The sequence below is a fragment of the Lissotriton helveticus genome, chromosome 1_1, assembly GCF_964261635.1.
Source record: "Lissotriton helveticus chromosome 1_1, aLisHel1.1, whole genome shotgun sequence".
Lineage (NCBI taxonomy): Eukaryota > Metazoa > Chordata > Amphibia > Caudata > Salamandridae > Lissotriton > Lissotriton helveticus.
In genome coordinates this window covers 639,146,367-639,166,565 of record NC_136057.1, presented here as the reverse complement: position 1 = coordinate 639,166,565, position 20,199 = coordinate 639,146,367, and the positions used below count along the sequence as shown (strand labels likewise).

The window sequence follows — 20,199 nt, the reverse complement described above, 5'->3', positions numbered from 1 at the left end:
GATTTTACTAAATATTCTTAACTGGAGCACTGTTCATTGGGTGGGGAAATATTGAGAGCCTATACAATATCACATGTACACAATAAGTTACAAAATTATATAACATATTTACAATTTGATGTGAGAGCTGCTGAGTAATGTTGGCCTATTCCACCAGAGATAGTTTGTAAAACGTAGACATCCAGGCAAACATGGACTGTGGGAGAGAGCCGTTCAGACATGTCAAGTGGCATCACTAGATGGGTGACAGGGTTGCTTCTCACGGCGATCCTTGCCATTTTTCCAGTGCTGATACACTCTGTCAAGGTCAACTTTCCCATTCAACAGGTAGGCCTTTGTCCTCATCAGCATATCCAAATGCTTCTGCTCTAGTCTATTCCTCAATTTACTCTTGATAGTATTCATGAGGCTGAATCCCCGTTCACAATCTGCACTAGATGCTTGAAATGTTGCACAGACATCAACAAGCTGAGACACAACACTATACTGAGCAGCATTGCGTACAGTGAAATTCACCAGGTCTCGAAAGGTGGTAAATAACCCACCCTTTACATGTTCTGCCACCACATATTTATAATCTCTGTATTGCCGAACAACATCTTCCGGTGTTTCATAATCACCCAGGACCAAGACATTTTTATACTTTTCAACAAGTCTTTGTATATTCTCAGTCCCAAAATCAAAATGTGATTGTGTTGCCATTGCCTGCATTTCAAAACTTGCCCATTCTTTCAGTTCATCTTCAGGGAACCTTTTTTGCATGTGCTCACAAAGAAGGGAAACAAAGGACAAAATAGGTCCACTGTCAAACTCTTCCCTTTCATTGTACAACACAATCAAATCTCTTACATTGCTGCTCCAGAAGACAGTGTCCCCCAAATATTGTTCCTTAATTTGGCCAATCTTTGCTCTTGCATACTGTACAGCTTCAACAGTAGGCAAAGAACTTTTTTGGAACAGTTTGCACAAAGATGCAAATTCACTCAGAATGTCATTAAGTACTGCAAGGGAAATATGGTAGTTTGAGTCTGATAGCTTTTTGTAACAATATTTAGCAACTGGATCATTCTCTTCAACTTTTTCATGCTCAAAGTACTTAAGAACAGCCTCATAATTCCGAATTAGTGCACCAACTGCAAAATACCTTGAAAGCCACCGGACTTCATTCAATGGTCGAAAAGAGACCACTTCACAATCAGTGACTGATGCCATTTCATCCAGCTTGGACTTCCTTGCAGGAGATCTGGAGAACATAGTGTAGACAGTCCTCAATAATGTCTCCATCTCTTTAATCATTGGAACCCTCTTCCAGGCATCATCAACTCCCAAATCTTCTCGGTGAGCGACACAATGCTGCTCAACTAGATGGGGAATGGATTGTTTAAGGCGAGTAGCAACACCGTTATTTTTACCCAGCATCACAGACGCACCATCGGATGTGAACATGACCATTTTCATGAGGTCCAGTTCATTGGCAGTATAGAATTCCTTCACAGCAGTAGTGATAGCCTCAGCATTACAACTAGTCAGCTTCACTATGCCGCCAAACAGTGTTTTGTGCTCTGTTGAGGTTACAGGTCGGAACTTGAAGTACAGGATGAGCATTTTTGTAACAGAAATATCTGTGCTCTCATCAATTATCAATGTGTGATACAAAGCATTACGAAGTTCTGCCATAGCTTCACAGTGTATCACGCTATTGATGGCCTCAAGGAACTCAAAGGCATAGTTCTTGCTCCTCCAGCTGTCTGGTATCTTCACATACAAAGCTAGGTGGTCATGGATGTCTTGTACAGATAACATTGAAGTATTCATCTTCACTGCCAGCAACACATTGTTGATGAGAATCTTTATCTCCTCAGGCAGGGATCTTTGTCGTTCAACTACTTCCATTCTATTTGCTTTGTCAGTGGCAGTTTCTGTTAGCATTGCCCGCACTCCAAAACCAAACCTGGCAGCAGCACTTCTGTTTCTCAATATCACCATGGCAGACTCGTGAACTTTGCTAATTAGATGGCGTTTCAGGTAATCCAGTTTCCAGCCATCACTCCATTTCTTCCCTGTAGAAAAGTCCCCAACAATCTTGGCTTCGGCACATGCTTTGCAAATCAAGCCCATGTCTGGACTGTATTGAAATAGTTCCCCAAGTTGCACGCGAACCTTGCTTCGTGATTTCTGTGTCTCAGCCTCCACAATTTCTTTCATCCACTCTTCTTTGAATACAAGGCAACATTTCTTCCTTTGTGGTGAAGCATCACACTCTGCAGAAGGTACAGCTTTGCGCTTGAACATATTTGTGATAACTGGGTTTAGCCTGCTATGCCACAAAGCCTGCAAAATAAAGGAACATAGCTAAAGTTGATGCCTATCCTCATGATTGCAATCTGTCACATAATACAGAGGCATTGCCGGCAAAACGTAGAGTGTAATTACCTGGATTTCTGTCCACTGCCCTGCCCTTTCTAACTTAAACGATGCACTGTCCGTAGAGCCTGCAATAGAAGTAAAGATTGTTATAGCACATTGTGAATTTGTGATACAGCAATATATCATGTGCACCATAAAGGAACTCTACCCAACAATTACCTGTTGTGATTGTGCTCACGTATGCCTGTTCAAAGGTGTGGGGTACTGTCTGCGAAACCTAGAACAGAAGAAAACATGGGTAAGGTATGTTGTTATATTACAATGCACAAGATGCACCACAGTTTAACTCTACCAAACAATTACCTGCTCTGCCTGTACTCACGTATTCCCGTTCAAATGTGTGGGGTACGGTCTGCGAAACCTACAACAGAAGAAAACATGGGTAAGGTATGTTGTTATATTACAATGTAAAAGATGGACCGCAGTTTAACTCTACCAAACAATTACCTGCTCTGCTTGTACTCGCGTATCCCCGTTCAAATGTGTGGGGTACTGTCTGCGAATCCTAGAACAGAAGAAAACATGGGTAAGGTATGTTGTTATACTACAATACACAAGATCCACCACAGTTTAACTCTACCAAACAATTACCTGCTCTGCTTGTACTCACGTATTCCCGTTCAAATGTGTGGGGTACGGTCTTTGAAACCTACAACAGAAGAAAACATGGGTAAGGTATGTTGTTATATTACAATGTAAAAGATGCTCCACAGTTTAACCGCTTCAGCGCGGCGCAAATTTTCGCGCTGTGCTGAGCGTTCTAATGAGCCAGCGGTCTCATGACTGAACGGTTCCGTCATGAGCACAGGCCAACCGACGCTCATGACGGAACCGCTCCGTCATGAGCATGGAAGGGGTTAAGACTACCAAACAATTACCTGCTCTGCTTGTACTCACATACTCCTGTTCAAATGTGTGGGGTACAGTCTGCGAAACCTGCAACAGAAGAAAATATGGGAAAGGTATGTTGTTATACTACAATACACAAGAACACAAGATGCACCACAGTTTAACTCTACCAAACAATTACCTGTTTGTTCTGCCTCTACTCCCGTCTGCCTGTACAACTGTATTTGTAGCACGGTCTCACAAACCTGCAAAAGAAAAGGGGTGCAGATTGTGAATCTATTTACCCAGCACCCCCAAAATCCAATGTGGAACAAACACAGAATTACCTTGTCTTTGTGGGTACTCACGCCTGACCATTCAAATCCAAATACCTTACAGAGTGCAAACCTGCAATTGAAGACAAGATGTTTAGCAAAGGCTCTAAGAGTTACAAACAATGAATGGGACTGCCCAGATACTCCATTAGGAAAACGACCAAATAGTTACCTGGAATTCCAATTTAGGCAAATAACCATGTGCCCCTGTGCTTCATTATTAGCACCCATTAGGCTAAACTTATCTGTACCTACCCACACAATCCAGCCACTCTCCTGCATTTTCTTTACCTTTTGCCATGTCAATGTTTTAACAGATATGTGTCCCATTCACACACATTTGCATGTAATCACATTTACAATAGACCATGGGTACTCGCAAATATTTTTCTAAGGGTCAAAAATATTTGGTTGTGGTGTGACAGAGGGCCGCACTGATGCGTGCAGGGTAGTGGTCAGGGACTTGGGAGGTGTTAAGGTGGACTTGGAGAAGTATGTACATTTAGTGGCTGAACAATGTGGTACAAGAAAACTTGGGATCAATACAGGCTTCTCCTCTTCACTTTGGCTGGATAACTCTGGAGATTGATGGACCAGCTGCAGAGAGATCTGATTTTTGTCTAGTGGAAGTTTTGACTTATTATAAAGTAGCGGAGGAGTGGGTACAGCGCACTGGGGCGTGCTGCACAATTGTTCAATGCAGCAAGTTTAAAAACACAGCTTGTGGGTTTTTTAGGGTAATCTGCCCGGTTTGCAGACTTGCTATATTAATTTATTTTTTGACAAAGTTTTATATAGCGCAAACATGATCCCGAAGGATATTAGAGCGCTTTACAATAGGATGGAAGGGGGGACATAAATGCAATATCGAGCATCGAGCGGGAAAAGGAAAGTAATGCGATAGCAGTAATTACACAAGTTACATAAAAAGAGTAAGTAGTGCTTTCTCTTTATAACCTTCCTCCTTTGGTGCGCTCTGCCCCTCCCTGCTTATTGCTGTGACTCCTTGAATACGTAACGTGTGACTATCGCATTCATTTATTTATTTTATTAAACTTTTCAGGAGGTACTGTACACCACAATTTACAACCGGGTCACTCTATCCTTAAAATGTGCTCCTGTGCACTTTTTTTTAACTTTCCGCTCTAAGGTGGGCATCAACATCTTGAATGTAAATTAAAGAAGAAAAAAAGACAAAATGACTGTCACAACGTGATGTATAATGTTGCACTTGTGATGACTGGTGAGAGCATATGTGATCACACTTGCCTCAAAAGATAAAATGGCCACTGAGTCATGATACATGCATGCACAAACAGCACACTGGGGAAGGCTCTTCATTATTATTTTTCCCGTTGCTGGGCAGTATTGGCTTTTGTTGGTGTTAACAATATATGCGACAGAAATAGTCACAAAGTCAACACTTTCACATCCAAGTGGCAAAGAGAGAAATCAAACTTCAGGAAAGCAGTCCTGCCAAGTATCACGCAACAAGCGTTAGACTAACGCATTTCAGTGTGGTGGTCCGCATCACCGCACTGAAATGCATTGTCACGCATAATTAGGCATAGCGCCTTAGCTGTCAAGTTGATACCGCTCCTGAGCTATACGGACTAAAGTAAGTACGTTGGAGTGGCTTGCATGTGCTGTGGCGTACGCGCTGCTCATGGCACTGGGCTTGGTGGGGGATGGGGTCTGAGGTAGAAGCTGCTAACTCTGGCTGCTAGATCAGAGCTCTCCCTAGTTGGGAGTACTAGGGCTGCGAGCAAACTTTGTTCTGCCTTCATCTCCGCTCGTTTTTAACCACTTGAATAGCGATTTTAAAACGTGTAAAATTTTATTATTGTGGAAAATTTCTGGGGGCTCTTAATTAGCTGAATATGTAGCGGGAATTGAGCTTAGGCACACTGACACCTTCACACTCGCCTTACTTTCCTATTGCCTCGCCTAGCTGTTGGTTTATGTGAAAGGCGGCGGCGGGCGCCATCTTGGGTGTGGGCTCGGGCTGCGCTCCAGTCGCGCCGGCCTCCCGCCCTCCCTGACTATTTAATCAGGAAGCACTCGTCGCTCGCTGCCTTCAGAGCTCTCCCTAGTTGGGAGTACTAGGGCTGCGAGCAAACTTTGTTCTGCCTTCATCTCCGCTCGTTTTTAACCACTTGAATAGCGATTTTAAAACGTGTAAAATTTTATTATTGTGGAAAATTTCTGGGGGCTCTTAATTAGCTGAATATGTAGCGGGAATTGAGCTTAGGCACACTGACACCTTCACACTCGCCTTACTTTCCTATTGCCTCGCCTAGCTGTTGGTTTATGTGAAAGGCGGCGGCGGGCGCCATCTTGGGTGTGGGCTCGGGCTGCGCTCCAGTCGCGCCGGCCTCCCACCCTCCTCACGCCCCATATATTGGAACCATGACCAGACGGCGCAGGGGGCTGGCGCAGCGGGCGCGCGCCGAAGCCGCGCCAAAGCCAAGCCCGTCTGCGCCCGTCCGCGGCCGTACCCGGCCCAGGGCCATAACCCCTGGTCCCCGACTGCTGTACTCTCCCCGGCACCTACTAGAACTAAACCCCGGTAAGCCATGTCAGGCCTGTACCACTGCTGTCCTGACCGCTGCGATACCCACTCTTCCTTTCATATGCCCAGCCTGTAGCTACCAATGTACTACAACCTGTTCTTCAGCCCACTCTGATCCTACCCACAGTACATCACCTGTTAGAGAGAACATAACTCCTCATGCTTGTCGAGCTGCGCTCATCAATGCGCGCTCGCTCCCATGTCACAGCTTCTATATCAGTGAGTTTATTGTCTCTCATAACCTAGATCTACTATTTGTCACCGAGACTTGGGCAGATGCCGGATCTGGTCCGGATTTCTGCAATGCTACTCCGGCTGGATACAGTGTCGCCAGACATGATAGGCCTATAGGACGAGGTGGGGGCCTTGCTATTATCTATAAGGACAAATATCGCACCACACTCGATCCCATAAACTCGGCTAATTGTGAATCAGCGGTTTTTGCTATTAGTATTAACCCCAAACGGGCACTGAAGGGTATAATACTTTATCGACCCCCTGGCCCTCGTCACTCTTTTCTCTCTACCCTCTCTGACCTGAGTGACAATGTCATTTGCTCTGATAAATTCACCATATTGGGAGACTTTAACTTTTATTTGGAAGATCAGGACAACCCAGATACTGCCCAACTTATGACTGATTTTGCCAACCTTGGACTGTACCAATTAGTCAAGGGTCCCACACATCAAGCCGGACACTCCTTGGACGGGCTATTTACTAATGATCCTGACATTACTGTATCAGATACTATCCCAATTCCATGGTCAGACCATAGGGCTATTATCTTCCAATTAGATGCTCGACTTTCTACCTTACTGCACCCCAGACCTCGCACCAAGATAGGTGCCCGGGCCTGGAAAACTGCTGATCTCCCTCAGATGCTGCATTCCCTGGCCTCCTCCTGTCCCCAGGGAGGTAATAGCTTATCACCTTCAGCTTCAGAGTTCCAGAACTGGATCAGAAGTGCCGCTGATCTAGTGGCCCCAGAGAAATTTATGCAACCAAATAGAGTATCGCCTTCAGCCCCCTGGTATAATGAAGATCTTCGTCTACATCGCCAACATTGTAGGAATTTAGAAAGGCGCTGGAGGAAAGCTTACTGTGACACAGCTAGACAAACCTATAAAGATGCTCTTTTGATCTATAAAAAGGCGATACTAGCCCGGAAAACAGTCTTTTACTCAGCACAAATTGAGACTGTTGCTAACTCTGCCAGAGAATTATTCACCGTTGTCACCACCCTGTCTACCCCCTCCACTGGATCTGGAGTTGAGCCCTCACAGACTTTCTGCAATGAACTGGCCATCTTTTTTACTACCAAGGTTGCAGATATTTACGCTTCTTTTGGAAACGATATTAGAACTGAACATAGAGGTGATAGTGGGAAAGAAATATTGTCATACACTAATCCCGACTCCTTCTCCTGTTTCTCGCCTGTTTCACATCAGGATGTGATCAAAATTATTTCCACCACTAAATCAGGCTCTCCTTTGGACCCCTGTCCCCCGTCCGTGATGCAGAAACTTACAGAAGTGATCTCACTCCCACTGATGGAAATTTGTAATAACATATTCTTAACAGGCCAATTCCCTAGTATATGGAAGAAGGCTGTTATTAAACCCCTCCAAAAAAAACCTTCCTTAGATCCCACTGCTGTCGCAAGTTACAGACCAATTGCGTGCCTGCCCTTTCCTGCCAAAGTATGCGAACATCTGATGAACCAGCAGCTCTCAGAGTTCGTCGAGACTCATCAACTTCTCGACGAAACGCAGTTTGGATTCAGGAGAGGGCATGGAACAGAGACTGCCTTGATAAAGGCCTCTGATGAGATCAGGACGATCATGGATCAGGGAGGGGCGGCTGTCCTCATCCTTCTGGATTTGTCGGCAGCCTTTGACACGGTCGACCATGTCACTCTTGTCGACCGTGTCACAACTCTGGGTATAAATGGTCGGGCCAAGGATCTTATTTCATCCTTCCTGGCAAACCGTACCCAGACAGTAAGGCTCGGAGATTTTTACTCTCCCATCTCTGCACTCCCTTGTGGAGTCCCACAAGGCTCCTCGCTAAGTCCTATGCTCTTTAACATCTATGTAGCGGACTTAGCGAGGATAATAAAGGCCTATGGGATACAGTTAACATCGTATGCAGATGATACCCAGCTGGTGCTGGGTATCCATAAGGATGGCCTTACTGTAGCAGCCAACTTCCAGAAAGCCATGCTCGAGGTCAGTACCTGGATGGCCTTGAACTGTCTTAGGCTTAACTCGGACAAGACCGAGATCATGACCTTCGGAAAACTCTCTCCTGAATGGTCTCTCGGTTGGTGGCCAGATAAGCTTGGCCATCCACCTGTCCCAGTGGAAAAAGCCAGAAACTTGGGAGTGATTTTCGACAACAAGCTGGTCTTCGACCTCCATGTTAATAAGGTTGTGTCATCTTCTTTTTACATCTTGAAAAAGATTAAGAAGCTGCTACCTTATCTCCCTCCGTCAGCCGGGAAGACTTTGGTCTCTACCTTAGTCTTCTCAAAGATAGATTACGGGAATGCTCTCTTTCTCCACACTCAGAAGCGTGTCATCACGAAGCTGCAATCTATCCAGAACGCGGCTGCTAGGATTCTTCTTAACATCCCTCGCCGCAAATCCACCACCTCTGCTATCCGCCAGCTTCACTGGCTGAGAGTTGAGAGCCGTGTTAAATTTAAGGCCCTCTGTATTGCCTATAAGGCCTTACATGGCGCAGGACCCAGATTCCTGATCGAAGCTTTTCAGCTCTATACCCCCAGAAGGCACCTTAGATCGGCCAATGCCAGTCTTTTGCAGGTGCCACGTACAAGATCAGTCACCTGGGGTGATAGGCGCTTTTTGGTGGCCACTCCAAAACTTTGGAACCTTCTGCCAACTGCCATAAAAGCTGCTCCGAATCTGATTAGCTTCCGTAGGCTCCTGAAAACATGGTTGTTTAACCAGTGAGAAGACGGTAGGATGATGAACTTTGTTGCTCCACAGCGCCGAGACACCTTCGGGTATTTGTTGCGCTATAAAAGTTGCGTAAATAAATAAATAAATAAATGTGTCAATAAAACTTTAAAATGCCCCTCACGGTCACGGTGCTGCATTACAATCTGACTGACGTCATAGGTGCCGCACGACGTTACGTCCTGTTACCGGCTCCAGCTGCAGTGAAGTTTGTGAAAAGCTGCTCTAGGCTGATGTAAACTATCCAAGCGCTGCTAGCACCACTGCATGGTGGTAAATTAAAATCTATCATGATGCTACGACTGGCGGACCCAACCCTACGGACCGCAGCGCATTTGAAGCCCACTGTGCAGCAGTGGTGCCTGCTGCTGATGCCTCGGGAGGCTCACCATGCACGTTAGCTGAATGTTGAAGGATTGTTTGAGGTACAATGGCCAGGTGTCTGAGGAGACAGGCGGGCGACTGGGCTGTAAATTGAATTGCTGTGGCAAGCCTAGCAAGTAAGTGACCGTGTTGCTGCGAGACTCAGTGCCAGGCAAGTGTTAGCTTTTTAACTGCAGCGCCATCAGCTGCCTGCGGGTCGGTGCCTGGACTGGAGTCTCATTTTCTGTTTTACATGAATCATGTAAAACAGAAAATGAGACTCCTGTCCGAGAGGTTCTGTGACCTTCCACATAGGTCCGTCTTTTTGGAATGTTTTCATGTTAATGTTTCGCAGCTACACTCAAGCATTCAGGCCTATACAAATAAAAAGAGAACTTTTTATTTAACTTTCTCTGTTCTCAACTTGCCTGTAAACAACAAAACTATTAAAGTTTATAACTGAATCAGAATAAAAAGAAAATTACTCGTTTCCAGGATGAATAGCAAGGTACATGCAACTGAGTATACACCAAAACATATTTAGAAGTATCATTGTCTTAAACAATTTGTTTAAAAAATGCAATACTTTCGGAAAAATAAATATTTAAAAGCATTTATTTCAAGGTAATAGCTTTCCTTCTGATGTATTCGATACCTAATTTTCAATAGCTGTATTTTGGCTTCTTATGACTGGACTGTTTACCCTGTAGGGGTCGCAATGCTGAGGAACAGGAAACGTTCGGCTGTCTCTTCTTTAATAGCAAATACACAGTAAGCAAACCCTCCTAATGAGGTGACATTTGTGTGTGAAGGTGGCTATGACTGTCATATGGTACGGGAGCCAGATGCACTGTTTGTGATGGTTCGTGCTGTGGCTTCTCAGCACAGTTTGATTAGAGGGAAGAGGAGGTGGTTCTGCTTAAGTCCACCCATGGGAGATCTAGCCTATTTTTATGGGAGGGGGGCGCGTTATGGAAGATGAGGCTCATTTGCTGGCAGCGTGGCCTCTCACGTCCTGTTTGGTACAGTCGAGTCCAACAGTGCCCTTCATTTCTGATGCTTTGGTGCAGTTTTAAGATATTCTTACAGTTTCTTGATGCTCAAATGGGTGTAATTTGCGATATTCATATGTTCCCTCATCTTCATTGCTTTATTTCGCTCGCAAGAACGTGTCACTCATAGTCATTTAAATGTCACTCGTAATTACAGTGAAATTATGAAAATGTCACACAGAGATCTGATTACATAATTCTTGAGGCCACTTTCTACCCCAAAACCAATGGCACAGCCCAGTTAAGCTTCTTCTATTTCTGTCAGTTACTTTACTCCTTTTTTATTCCTTGTACTCATTTGTTTCATCACAATTTTCACTATAAATCCAATTTGTTCCACACTCGAGGTGTTGCAATTTTCAATGGTTTCTCATATTCAAGATGTGCCCATCCGGGCCTCTCTTCAAGAATACGTACTGACGCATTTGTTCATCCAGGACAGTTTTTTATTAAGACCCAATGCATTTCGTGCTTTCACACTCTCTCTGTTCCATCCTGCTGTGAAGCGCAAAATTACTCTCAAAACTTTACCCTTTGCTAAAAAAAAAAAAACCTTTCAGTGCCACCCCCTACTTATAACCTTTCTATCATGTTTCTTCAAAGCACACCTTCACTTAACTAATCTATCCCCCACATGCATCAACCTATTTAGGAAGTGCAAACGGTGCGAATCGGTAAATTCGGCCGTTTGCACTTCCTAAATACGTTTTTGGGATGCATCAAATATTTTTTGCATTTCTTAAAAATGCAAATGCAATTAAGGAATCGCATTTGTGCGATTCCTTAATTGCAATGCATCATTTTATTTAAAATTGCGATTTTTGAAATTGGAAGTGAAAATTAACACGAGGTTGACCCTCGTGTTAATTTGCGAAAATTTATAAAAAAGCAAAAAAATGCATTTTTTAAACTTGCATGTTACAGACACACATGTCCTTAGGACATGTGTGTGTGAAACATGCACTTGAAAATACATTTCAGGGGTGCAGGGGGGGTCCTTTGGACCCCCCTCTGCACCCTTGCAATGCATCAACAAATTGCGAGTGCAAAAAAAAAAATGCAAAACAGCATTGATTCCTATGGGCCTCTAGGCCCATAGGAATCAATGTAATGCCATTCCTTAATTGCGATTCGCAATTAAGGAATCGCAATTTCCGAAAATTAAGAAATCCTAAAAACTTTTAGGATTTCTTGATGCATAGGATTTTGCATTTCCTAAATAGCGATTCCTTAATTTTCGCTATTTAAGAAATGCAAAATCCTAGATTGATGCATGTGGGGGTAAGCGCGCTGCGCTGCTCTCGCTCATCATTATTCTGGCCTTTGCTTTTATAATTCCCACTGTCAATCAGTCACCATCTGCCACGCACTGTTACCATCATTACATTTCCTTCCCGTGCACCCTTTTCTTCACCCCTTTATCATCCCTAATATCAAGAGTTATCTGCACTGTTCTAATCTTTTCACTCTTTGCCTCCCGTACCTTTCAACAAAACCGTCCGTCCTCTTCTCTCTGTCCACAATAAAACTTCCTGTCACGTACACCACCCAGATTTAAACCAAACTCTCGTGTTCAGAATCCTCCCACCTAATTACTCTATAATTGGCCACATGTGTAACCCTCTCTCGCCGAAAAACCCTTGACCTCAATTATTAAACACTACGGTTCCCATAATGCACTACATCAGCTCAGCATAACACCACAATTCTAATTATCATAATGTCATGTTAACGGACTTCAAATGCAACATTCAGCTTATAATATCAGATAAATGCCGGCTGCTTAATGCAAATAAAAATTTTCGTTTAGGTGCCACTCTTTTAAAAGCTGCTGGATGATATCGATGTTCCGATGCATGTGTGGAAAATAGCACAATTCCAAAAGTCCAGCTTTGATTAGTTATTGAATGTGGGTGCAACTCCCCTTAGGGCAAAATTCGTAATATACATCGTCGGAATGGAAACACAGAGATCTGAAACATTGGCAGCTTGGGAAAGCCTCGCTTTTCTACCACAATAATGCAGTAAGTTTAAAAACACCGCTTGTGGGCTTTTTAGGGTAGTCTGCCCGGTATGCAGACTTGCTGTATTATTTTGTTAGTAACGCGAGGCTGCGGGCAGATCGAGTGCTTTTGTTAAAGTATCCATGTTAATCGCAGCCCCTTCACGAGCTGCGATTAACATGGATATCTAAATAAAAGAAAACAATCTGCCCTCAGCCTCACTTTACTTCCAAAATAATGCAGCAAGTCTGCAAATCGGACAGATTTCCCGAAAAAGCCCACAAGAGGTGTTTTTAAATTTACTGCATTGTTTTGTAAGTAAAGCGAGGCTGCGGGCTGATTGAGTGCTTTTGTTAAAGTATCCATGTTAATCGCAGCTCGTGAAGGGGCTGCGATTAACATGGATACTTTTAACAAAAGCACTCAATCTGCCCGCAGCCTCGCTTTACAAATATAAAACCAACAGTGCGTGCACTACAGGGCGGCAAAACAAAAGCGAGCCCAGCTAAAACAAAAGGCCAGCAAGTGGCCACATTAGAACACTTACCTCCGCTCCCCAGTAATCTGTCACTCCAAAGTGGTCACTTCCACCGCCGTTGTGCACAATCAGGAAATGCTGTTTTTTCGAGCCGTGCGCCTTTTAAAAGCGGCGGCGGCGCGAATAATCTTGCGGGATGTGCCCTCTGTGCCCTCTGTGCGCGCTCCACACATGGGACTGCGCGCTAGGGGGTAGGGAAGTTCGCGCGTGCCCGGCCGCGCGCGTTCCTGGGAACAGTGGTCGCAACTCCACCGTGCACCGTAAGCGATGGCACCGCGAATCCATACAGGAGTTCGAGTTCAAAAATATATTACAACTCATTTTATCACTTTTTTTTAATAACACCCCACTTCTAAAGATAGCACTGACTTGGGAAATCTCACAATAATCATAACAAATTCACATTTTAACTTTCAACTCTACCCCCACTCTGCTTAATGTCTGTTTCCATAGTAACACTTAATGGAACACTCAACTGAACTCACAGGCCACATGTTCAGCATATTTCAAGTTCACCACACAATGTTGCAAATACAAACAGCAGGTGTGGTTGACTTTCCAAAATATGAGCTTATCCTATGTAATGTACCTTTTAAACTTTCTTTTCTAACCAATAAGAAACATAGGGGCATATTACCAATGGCCATTATCGCTGCTTTAGCGGGACTTTTTCCCGCTGAAGCGGCGATAATTTCATCGCCCTATTACCAAGCTGTCGCTAACACCAGTTAGCGACAGCTTGTAGGCGATAGCGGGCATTTTGGGGCCCACTTTGCATGTCAGCGATAATTAATCGCTAATGACATGCAAAGTGTGCGTGCCAAAATGTCAGCGACTGAAAACAGTCGCTGCAATCGCTATCGCCTATGATCAACACAGGCGTAGTTTTGGAAATATTCGCGCTGAGCGCGAAAATATTCAAAAGCTAACGCCTGCCCTGACCAGTTCTTAGCCATGTTATCCAATGAGAGGTGGATAACATGGCTAAGAGCATTGTCACGGTAATGCCTGAATATCGCTGTATTGACAGCCATATTCACGCATTTTGCCCGTTTTTTATCGCTCCTGAGATAAACCTTGCTAATAGCAAGGTATCTCAGCGATAAAAACAGGTGAAGGGCAGCAAAATAAATATTCCCGCTAAGTTAACACAGCGATAATTATCGCTAGTTGTTGGTAATATGCCCCATACTTTTTAATGACAATAACATGCACCCTATTTTTGAATGTACACTGTTCTTAAACAGCCAATCATTTCTCTTCATTTTTTAAAACTGCATCTTGTCCACCATTTTAGATACCTCTTATTCTACCAACTGACTACTTCAGCTACAGACATCTTTTCCTTACAGCCAGACTTCCCTTCAAGATGCTTAGAGTGTGGATTGTGGGACACAGCTATGTTTTCTGGTGCAAAAGGTATGCTGAAAACAGAGGTATTGACACAGACCCAGCTTTGCAAAATGTGGACATTAAATGGATTGGACAAAGAGGATTAAAGTGGCACCAATTGATGCATTTGGTTAAAACCTTTTTACATCTCCAACCCCCTGACCTCATGATTGTCCACTGTGGTGGCAATGACCTGGGCACATTAACCGGGGTAGGTCTGGAAATGCTAATGAAGGACACCCTTGCAGAATTGATGTTGCATTTCCCCAAATCTGTCTTTGTATACTCTAACATATGCCAAAGACAGAAATGGAAGCGGTCCAATCAATTCTGTCCACAAATTGAGAAAGCTAGAAAAAATGTCAATAAAGCTGTTTCTGCTTATCTCAGAGACCATAGTATGGGCTCCATATACAACAACCATCTGCGTTTTGATATGGATGGCATCTACAGGAGTGATGGTGTACATTTCACAGAGAAGGGAAACAGAGTCCTTCTCAACAACATATGGCTCTGCATCAGCACTTACATGTAGCTAAAAAAATCTCCCAATAAACTCAAGGGCTCTTTTTAGAGCCACCCAATAACTCAAAATGAAACGTACTTTTTGAAAAAATATCTTGATTATTTTTGCTTGGAGTCGTGCACCCACCGCGACTTCAGGAGCCGCGCACCCATCGCGTTCACATTAGGGGGCCACGCACTCTTCGTGTTCACACTAGGGGGTCGCGCTGAAAGCCGCACCAGGGTCACAACTCCAATTATTTTTTTTAAACGTCCACTTTCATTAATCTATATTCGTCTCGGGCACCCTATCCCCCGAGGCATGCCCACTTCTAAAAATGACCACCATCTTGGGCCACTGTTCGCCCCAGGGATCCCATCCCCCAGGGCCGGCCCTTTACGTTAGGGACGGTGGAGGGAGCCCCAATGCCCCCACGGTCCCGCCAGCTCCCCGCATCCTACAGGAGCCAGCATTGCTTTTGAGCAAGGGGTGCTTCCCCTTACTCAAAAGCAATATGCTTTGCTTCGTTGAAGCAAGAGCAGGTTTCCCCGGAGCTCAGAGGGTCCGCGAGGCCCCCCACTCATTTTTATTTCTGCCCCGCTATTATTGATTTGGCAATGCCCCCGGGACCTGGCCCACCCGGGGGCCTAATTTAAATGAAGCGTGGGAGCCCGCGCTTCATGTTTCAAAATAATTTCGTCTGGATTCGCGACCCCCTCGTGCTTTCCACAGAAATATATTTTTTTAATGCTTTTTTTGGCCCTGGGGTCCTTGTGGGACCCCATAGCAGGTCTAGGGGGCCAGGGTTTTTCAACCTTGCCCCCTTTTCTTGTTTTTTCACTGTCTTTCACTGTTTTCTTGTGACTCAGTTCTACTGAGTCACAAGATGGCTGCCAACACTTCCTGGTTTGGAGTGTTGGCAGCCAATTAAAATGAAGCTGGTGGTCAGGAGGGGTCGCGAACCCACCGCGGCCATAGACATCGATATTTTTTGATTTTCTAATTTCTCTGGAACTACTGGACGGATTTACACCATTTAACAAAAAGGAATCTTTCTGAACCAAGGGCTACCTTTTTGCAAAATTTGGTGTAATTCCGTTCAGCAGTTCGGGCTGTAACTTTGTCTGAAGTTTCCTATGGAAATTACATGGGGAAAACGCATATCTTATGTTGTGGATTGTGGGTGAGTTAACAGACAGTCCTAACATAATCATACTATCGTTCGGCGCCACGGAAGAAAAGTCCTGACACTTAGTAAGGTGTCAAGCTGTAGCATTTGGAGATTACCTTTATCGTAAGGCGAAAGTACATTACAAGATATTCCCTCACGGCGCAAGGCATCACATCTTGATTAAGCCCTGATGAAGATCCTCAGTTTAATTTTAGGAACGAAACGTGTTGGATGTTTTTATGATCAAGCATGAATTTTGGAATAAAGAAATCTTTAGAGGAAAACACTAGGGTCTAAATTTACTTTCTTCTGTGCACCTCCTTAACTGTCTGTTAACTCACCCACAGTCTACAACATAAGATATATAAATATATATATATTATGTTGTAGATTGTGGGTGAGTTAACAGACAGTCCTAACATAATAATAAACTATTTTTTCATATTTACACCCTACTTCATAATGAACCAAGCAACCATTTTATTTTAGTGCTAGTATTAGATTGATATATTATAAAGATGATGACAATTATTGCAAACAATCACTATTTTTGTAAGTCTTTTTATTGGTTATTTGTTGAGAGCAGACCCATTACCAGGGCTACAGAGAACATCACATCTGTACCTTGCAAAGGCAGCACAACAAATCAAAGCAACAATCAATGTTCATTTTACTTATTAGGCAGAACTTTGTTAGAAAGTATTTTTCTAAGGTGCCTGCAAATATAGTTTGCTTATAATTAGTTTTGAAATAACATGATTAGATACTATTATTTGTGTTCTGTAGCTGCCAGGTTAAAAAAACAGAAGGGCAATCTGATTAGAGCGAAATGTCATGGTATAATAATGTTATTGCTTAATATTAAAATTGAGGTCAAGAGAGGAAAATATTATTTCACATAACATCAGCCATGAGACCGTCTGGCAACAATTCACGAAACCTTCTAAAGAAAAGTAGAAGGTCTTTAGCCTTTGAAGCTTTTTAAGCACACTGAAATGTAAAATGCAGAGGAAAACACAAATCCAAATTGCAATTAAAAAATACCAGCATATCATTCATCAACTGAAATACCTGGGTAAACGGCATGAAGTATTTGGCCTAACTGCTCTAACTAATTTTCAATATTACGCCCCTTATTATAGGCCCAAAGTTCAATGCTGTTCTGAGTGTAGCCCCAGATTTGGCACTGGTAACAACATAGTGTTTTATCTGAAACCTTCTCAAAAGACGCTTCAGCTATTAACTTTTCAATAAGGACCAGGTGGTTCTGTCTTGGACCTTTTTAACGATCACTTAGACCCTTATTGCAAGTTTGGGAAATAGAATGGAGTATTTATTACAAGTTGTAAATACCATTACACCAGGCTGAAGTATTTACCACAGCTAGGAAATATCGGCTATTCTCAATTTTCAACTGGAAAATGAGGCATAAAATGCAGAATCGATTTTTAACAGACCAAATTCCAAGTTTGCTCGTTTTTCCAGGCATCTTCCCCCGTTATAATTAAGCTTCACCAGTGGAAGTGTATTAGGGAAAAACTTCTAGGATGTGATCATTAGGATACACCTTGTAATTCCTATTCCTATGTAAACAAGAGTTTACACAGGGATCTGAACTTAACCATTTATTTATAATGAGAAACTTGGAGCATTAAACTGACTGCTGGTGACCAATCCAATAACCTTTAAGGTTTCACGAATAGTGCACTCAGCATATAATAGCTCTGAATTCACATTTCTTGCCCCAAAAGTTCCACACTTTCTTTGCAGCCCATGCCACAGTCAAGGAACAGCTGCCCTTCAATTTATGGACCACTCAAAAACATTTTTTTTTAGATAACTCTTCCCAAAGAAAACTCTTTTCCAAATGTAACATATGCCCCATTGCTCATCTCTAAGGGTCTGTAGGCTACAAGCCTTAAAGACATTCAGGAAGAAAATAGACTTTAGAAGTAATATTGATTATTTGAGAAAAGTACACCACCTTCAGCAGCCAGAGTCTTGACACTTCCAAACATCAATGACAACTGTCCTTGTACTGTTACACGACTAGTAAGATTACTCCCGTCTTTGCACACTCAATCAAACACTCTTTCAAAAGTTATTAATTATCAGAAACACTAAAATCATTCAAACACAGCAATACATGCTGGAAAAGAGGGTTTTTACAACAAGTGAAGTGCTCATGATGGTCCCTGTGAGTCCAATGTTTCTATTCCTTCCATGCCTCTGCCATACTTGCTGTTTTGCGAGAATCATCCGGCAAACAATCCTTCTGAAACTTTTCACTCAGCATCCAACACTTGTCATTCCATCTTATTTTAAGTCTTCAGTGTCTTGCTTTTAGAGGACTACCAGATCTAATTTATTCAATATTTTGGCCCATATAAAATCGTAAATGTTTAATAGAGTGCATAGGTAGCAAGCCCCAAGAGCTCAGCCTTGAGCATTGACGAGGACATTATGTCAAAGAACATTATTTTTCCCTTATAGTGCTACATTAACAGAAAACAAAACCACCCATATTAACAAACATGTTACGCTGGGGTGGTGTAGCAAAAGTGATGCAAACCTAGCACAATGTTCGTTTTTATTTACTTTCCAGTGCTAAACTTGTTGTAGTATAAGTTCAAGGAGTTGACAGCGTCCTGTACAAGCACTGGGATCTCCCTATTTGGTTCAGGGACACCAACAATAACAAATCTTCCCTCCATCATCCGACGTTTTGGTGGCCCAGCGAACCCAAGCCTTGTACAGGACCACGTCAATTCCTAGAACCTATACTTGGTTTGAATTTGTTAACCTTACTCATTTGGTCCGAGTCATTAATTTAACACTACAGATCCATATCAACTGTCTGTTCTTGCTCAACTTCAATGTTATTGTTTTGATGATGCTCCCTGAAAAGCCACGGTGAGAAACACTGTCGAAACTTACAGCAGTGTGAACATTTGCATTCATGAGTTGCACTGGTGTCTCAATACTTATTACCCTTGAATTGTATAAACTTGCTAAACTCTACTATTGTTTCATTGCTTCCATATATTATACACACTGTTTCACTGTCACTCACCGTGTGCTCGCAGGAGCACAGAGCATGGATATACTTCTGTAAATCCAATATATTGTATGAACTTTAACACTATCATCCATGCAAGTCTACCAGGTGTTCCAGGAACTGGGTGCATACTGGATAGAAGTGAATCTCCCAAATATTCGGCAGGGAGGAGAGTTTTATTCCGCTCAAGAAATTGGTGGGATTTGGCAACTGAGTTCTAGTCAAATTCTGCAAACATATCACCATGTGTCAAAACAAAAATTCCCATGAGGCTCCAGAAATCTGAGCTGCCGTGCATGAGCAAGATTTGGCATCCCCTAGCGCAAATTCTGGTTGCTAGGAGGAATTCCGGCAAGATTTTCTAAAGCAGACAGTCGCGGGAGGTCGCAGTCGAAGGACTGCTACTCAAGTCAATTTTCTACTCGAGAGGTAGTAAAACCATCTCAAATGGCTGCGCTCTAGCGCACCATGTAGTACCGCTCACGCTAATGTTTCAGCGTGGAACGTCCTGCCCGTGCTAAAATGCATCACGCAGCACAACTTGCATATTTCTGTCCATTGGTAGAACTTCATGGAATCTCGCAGAGTTTTTATGTAACTAGGCGGAGGGAAAATTTGCACGTTCCACACACCCCAACCAAATATAAGGCTGACATAACTTTAAGATTACAGAAATCAAAAGTGATCTCCTAGTGTTAGAGGCTGAAGAAGCTTCTCTCATTTTTTGAATGTCTGCTTGAAGAATGAAAATCTATATACAATGAGGCTAATAGGAAAAAAGCTTGGAAATCAATCTTTCTGTATTTATTGATGAACAAAATATTATTTTTAGAATGGTTGGTCATTTCTGCCTGAAAATGGGCAGCACCTAGATCTTGTCTACAAGTTCTTCTTGTCTGAAGTGACAGTAATTTGAGTTTTTCAGTCAAGATCCTACCTATATGAGCTCTTACTGATCTTCATAATGCCATGCA

General features: G+C 43.1%; 1 protein-coding gene across 1 annotated transcript; it reads right to left on the bottom strand.

Moving 5' to 3' along the window:
• Positions 1-222: 222 nt before the first annotated feature.
• LOC144770393 (E3 SUMO-protein ligase KIAA1586-like) lies at positions 223-2,292 on the bottom strand. Its single transcript, XM_078654877.1, has one exon. It carries the CDS (start codon positions 2,290-2,292, stop codon positions 223-225), a length of 2,070 nt encoding a protein of 689 aa, XP_078511003.1.
• Between the last annotated feature and the right edge of the window lie 17,907 nt (positions 2,293-20,199).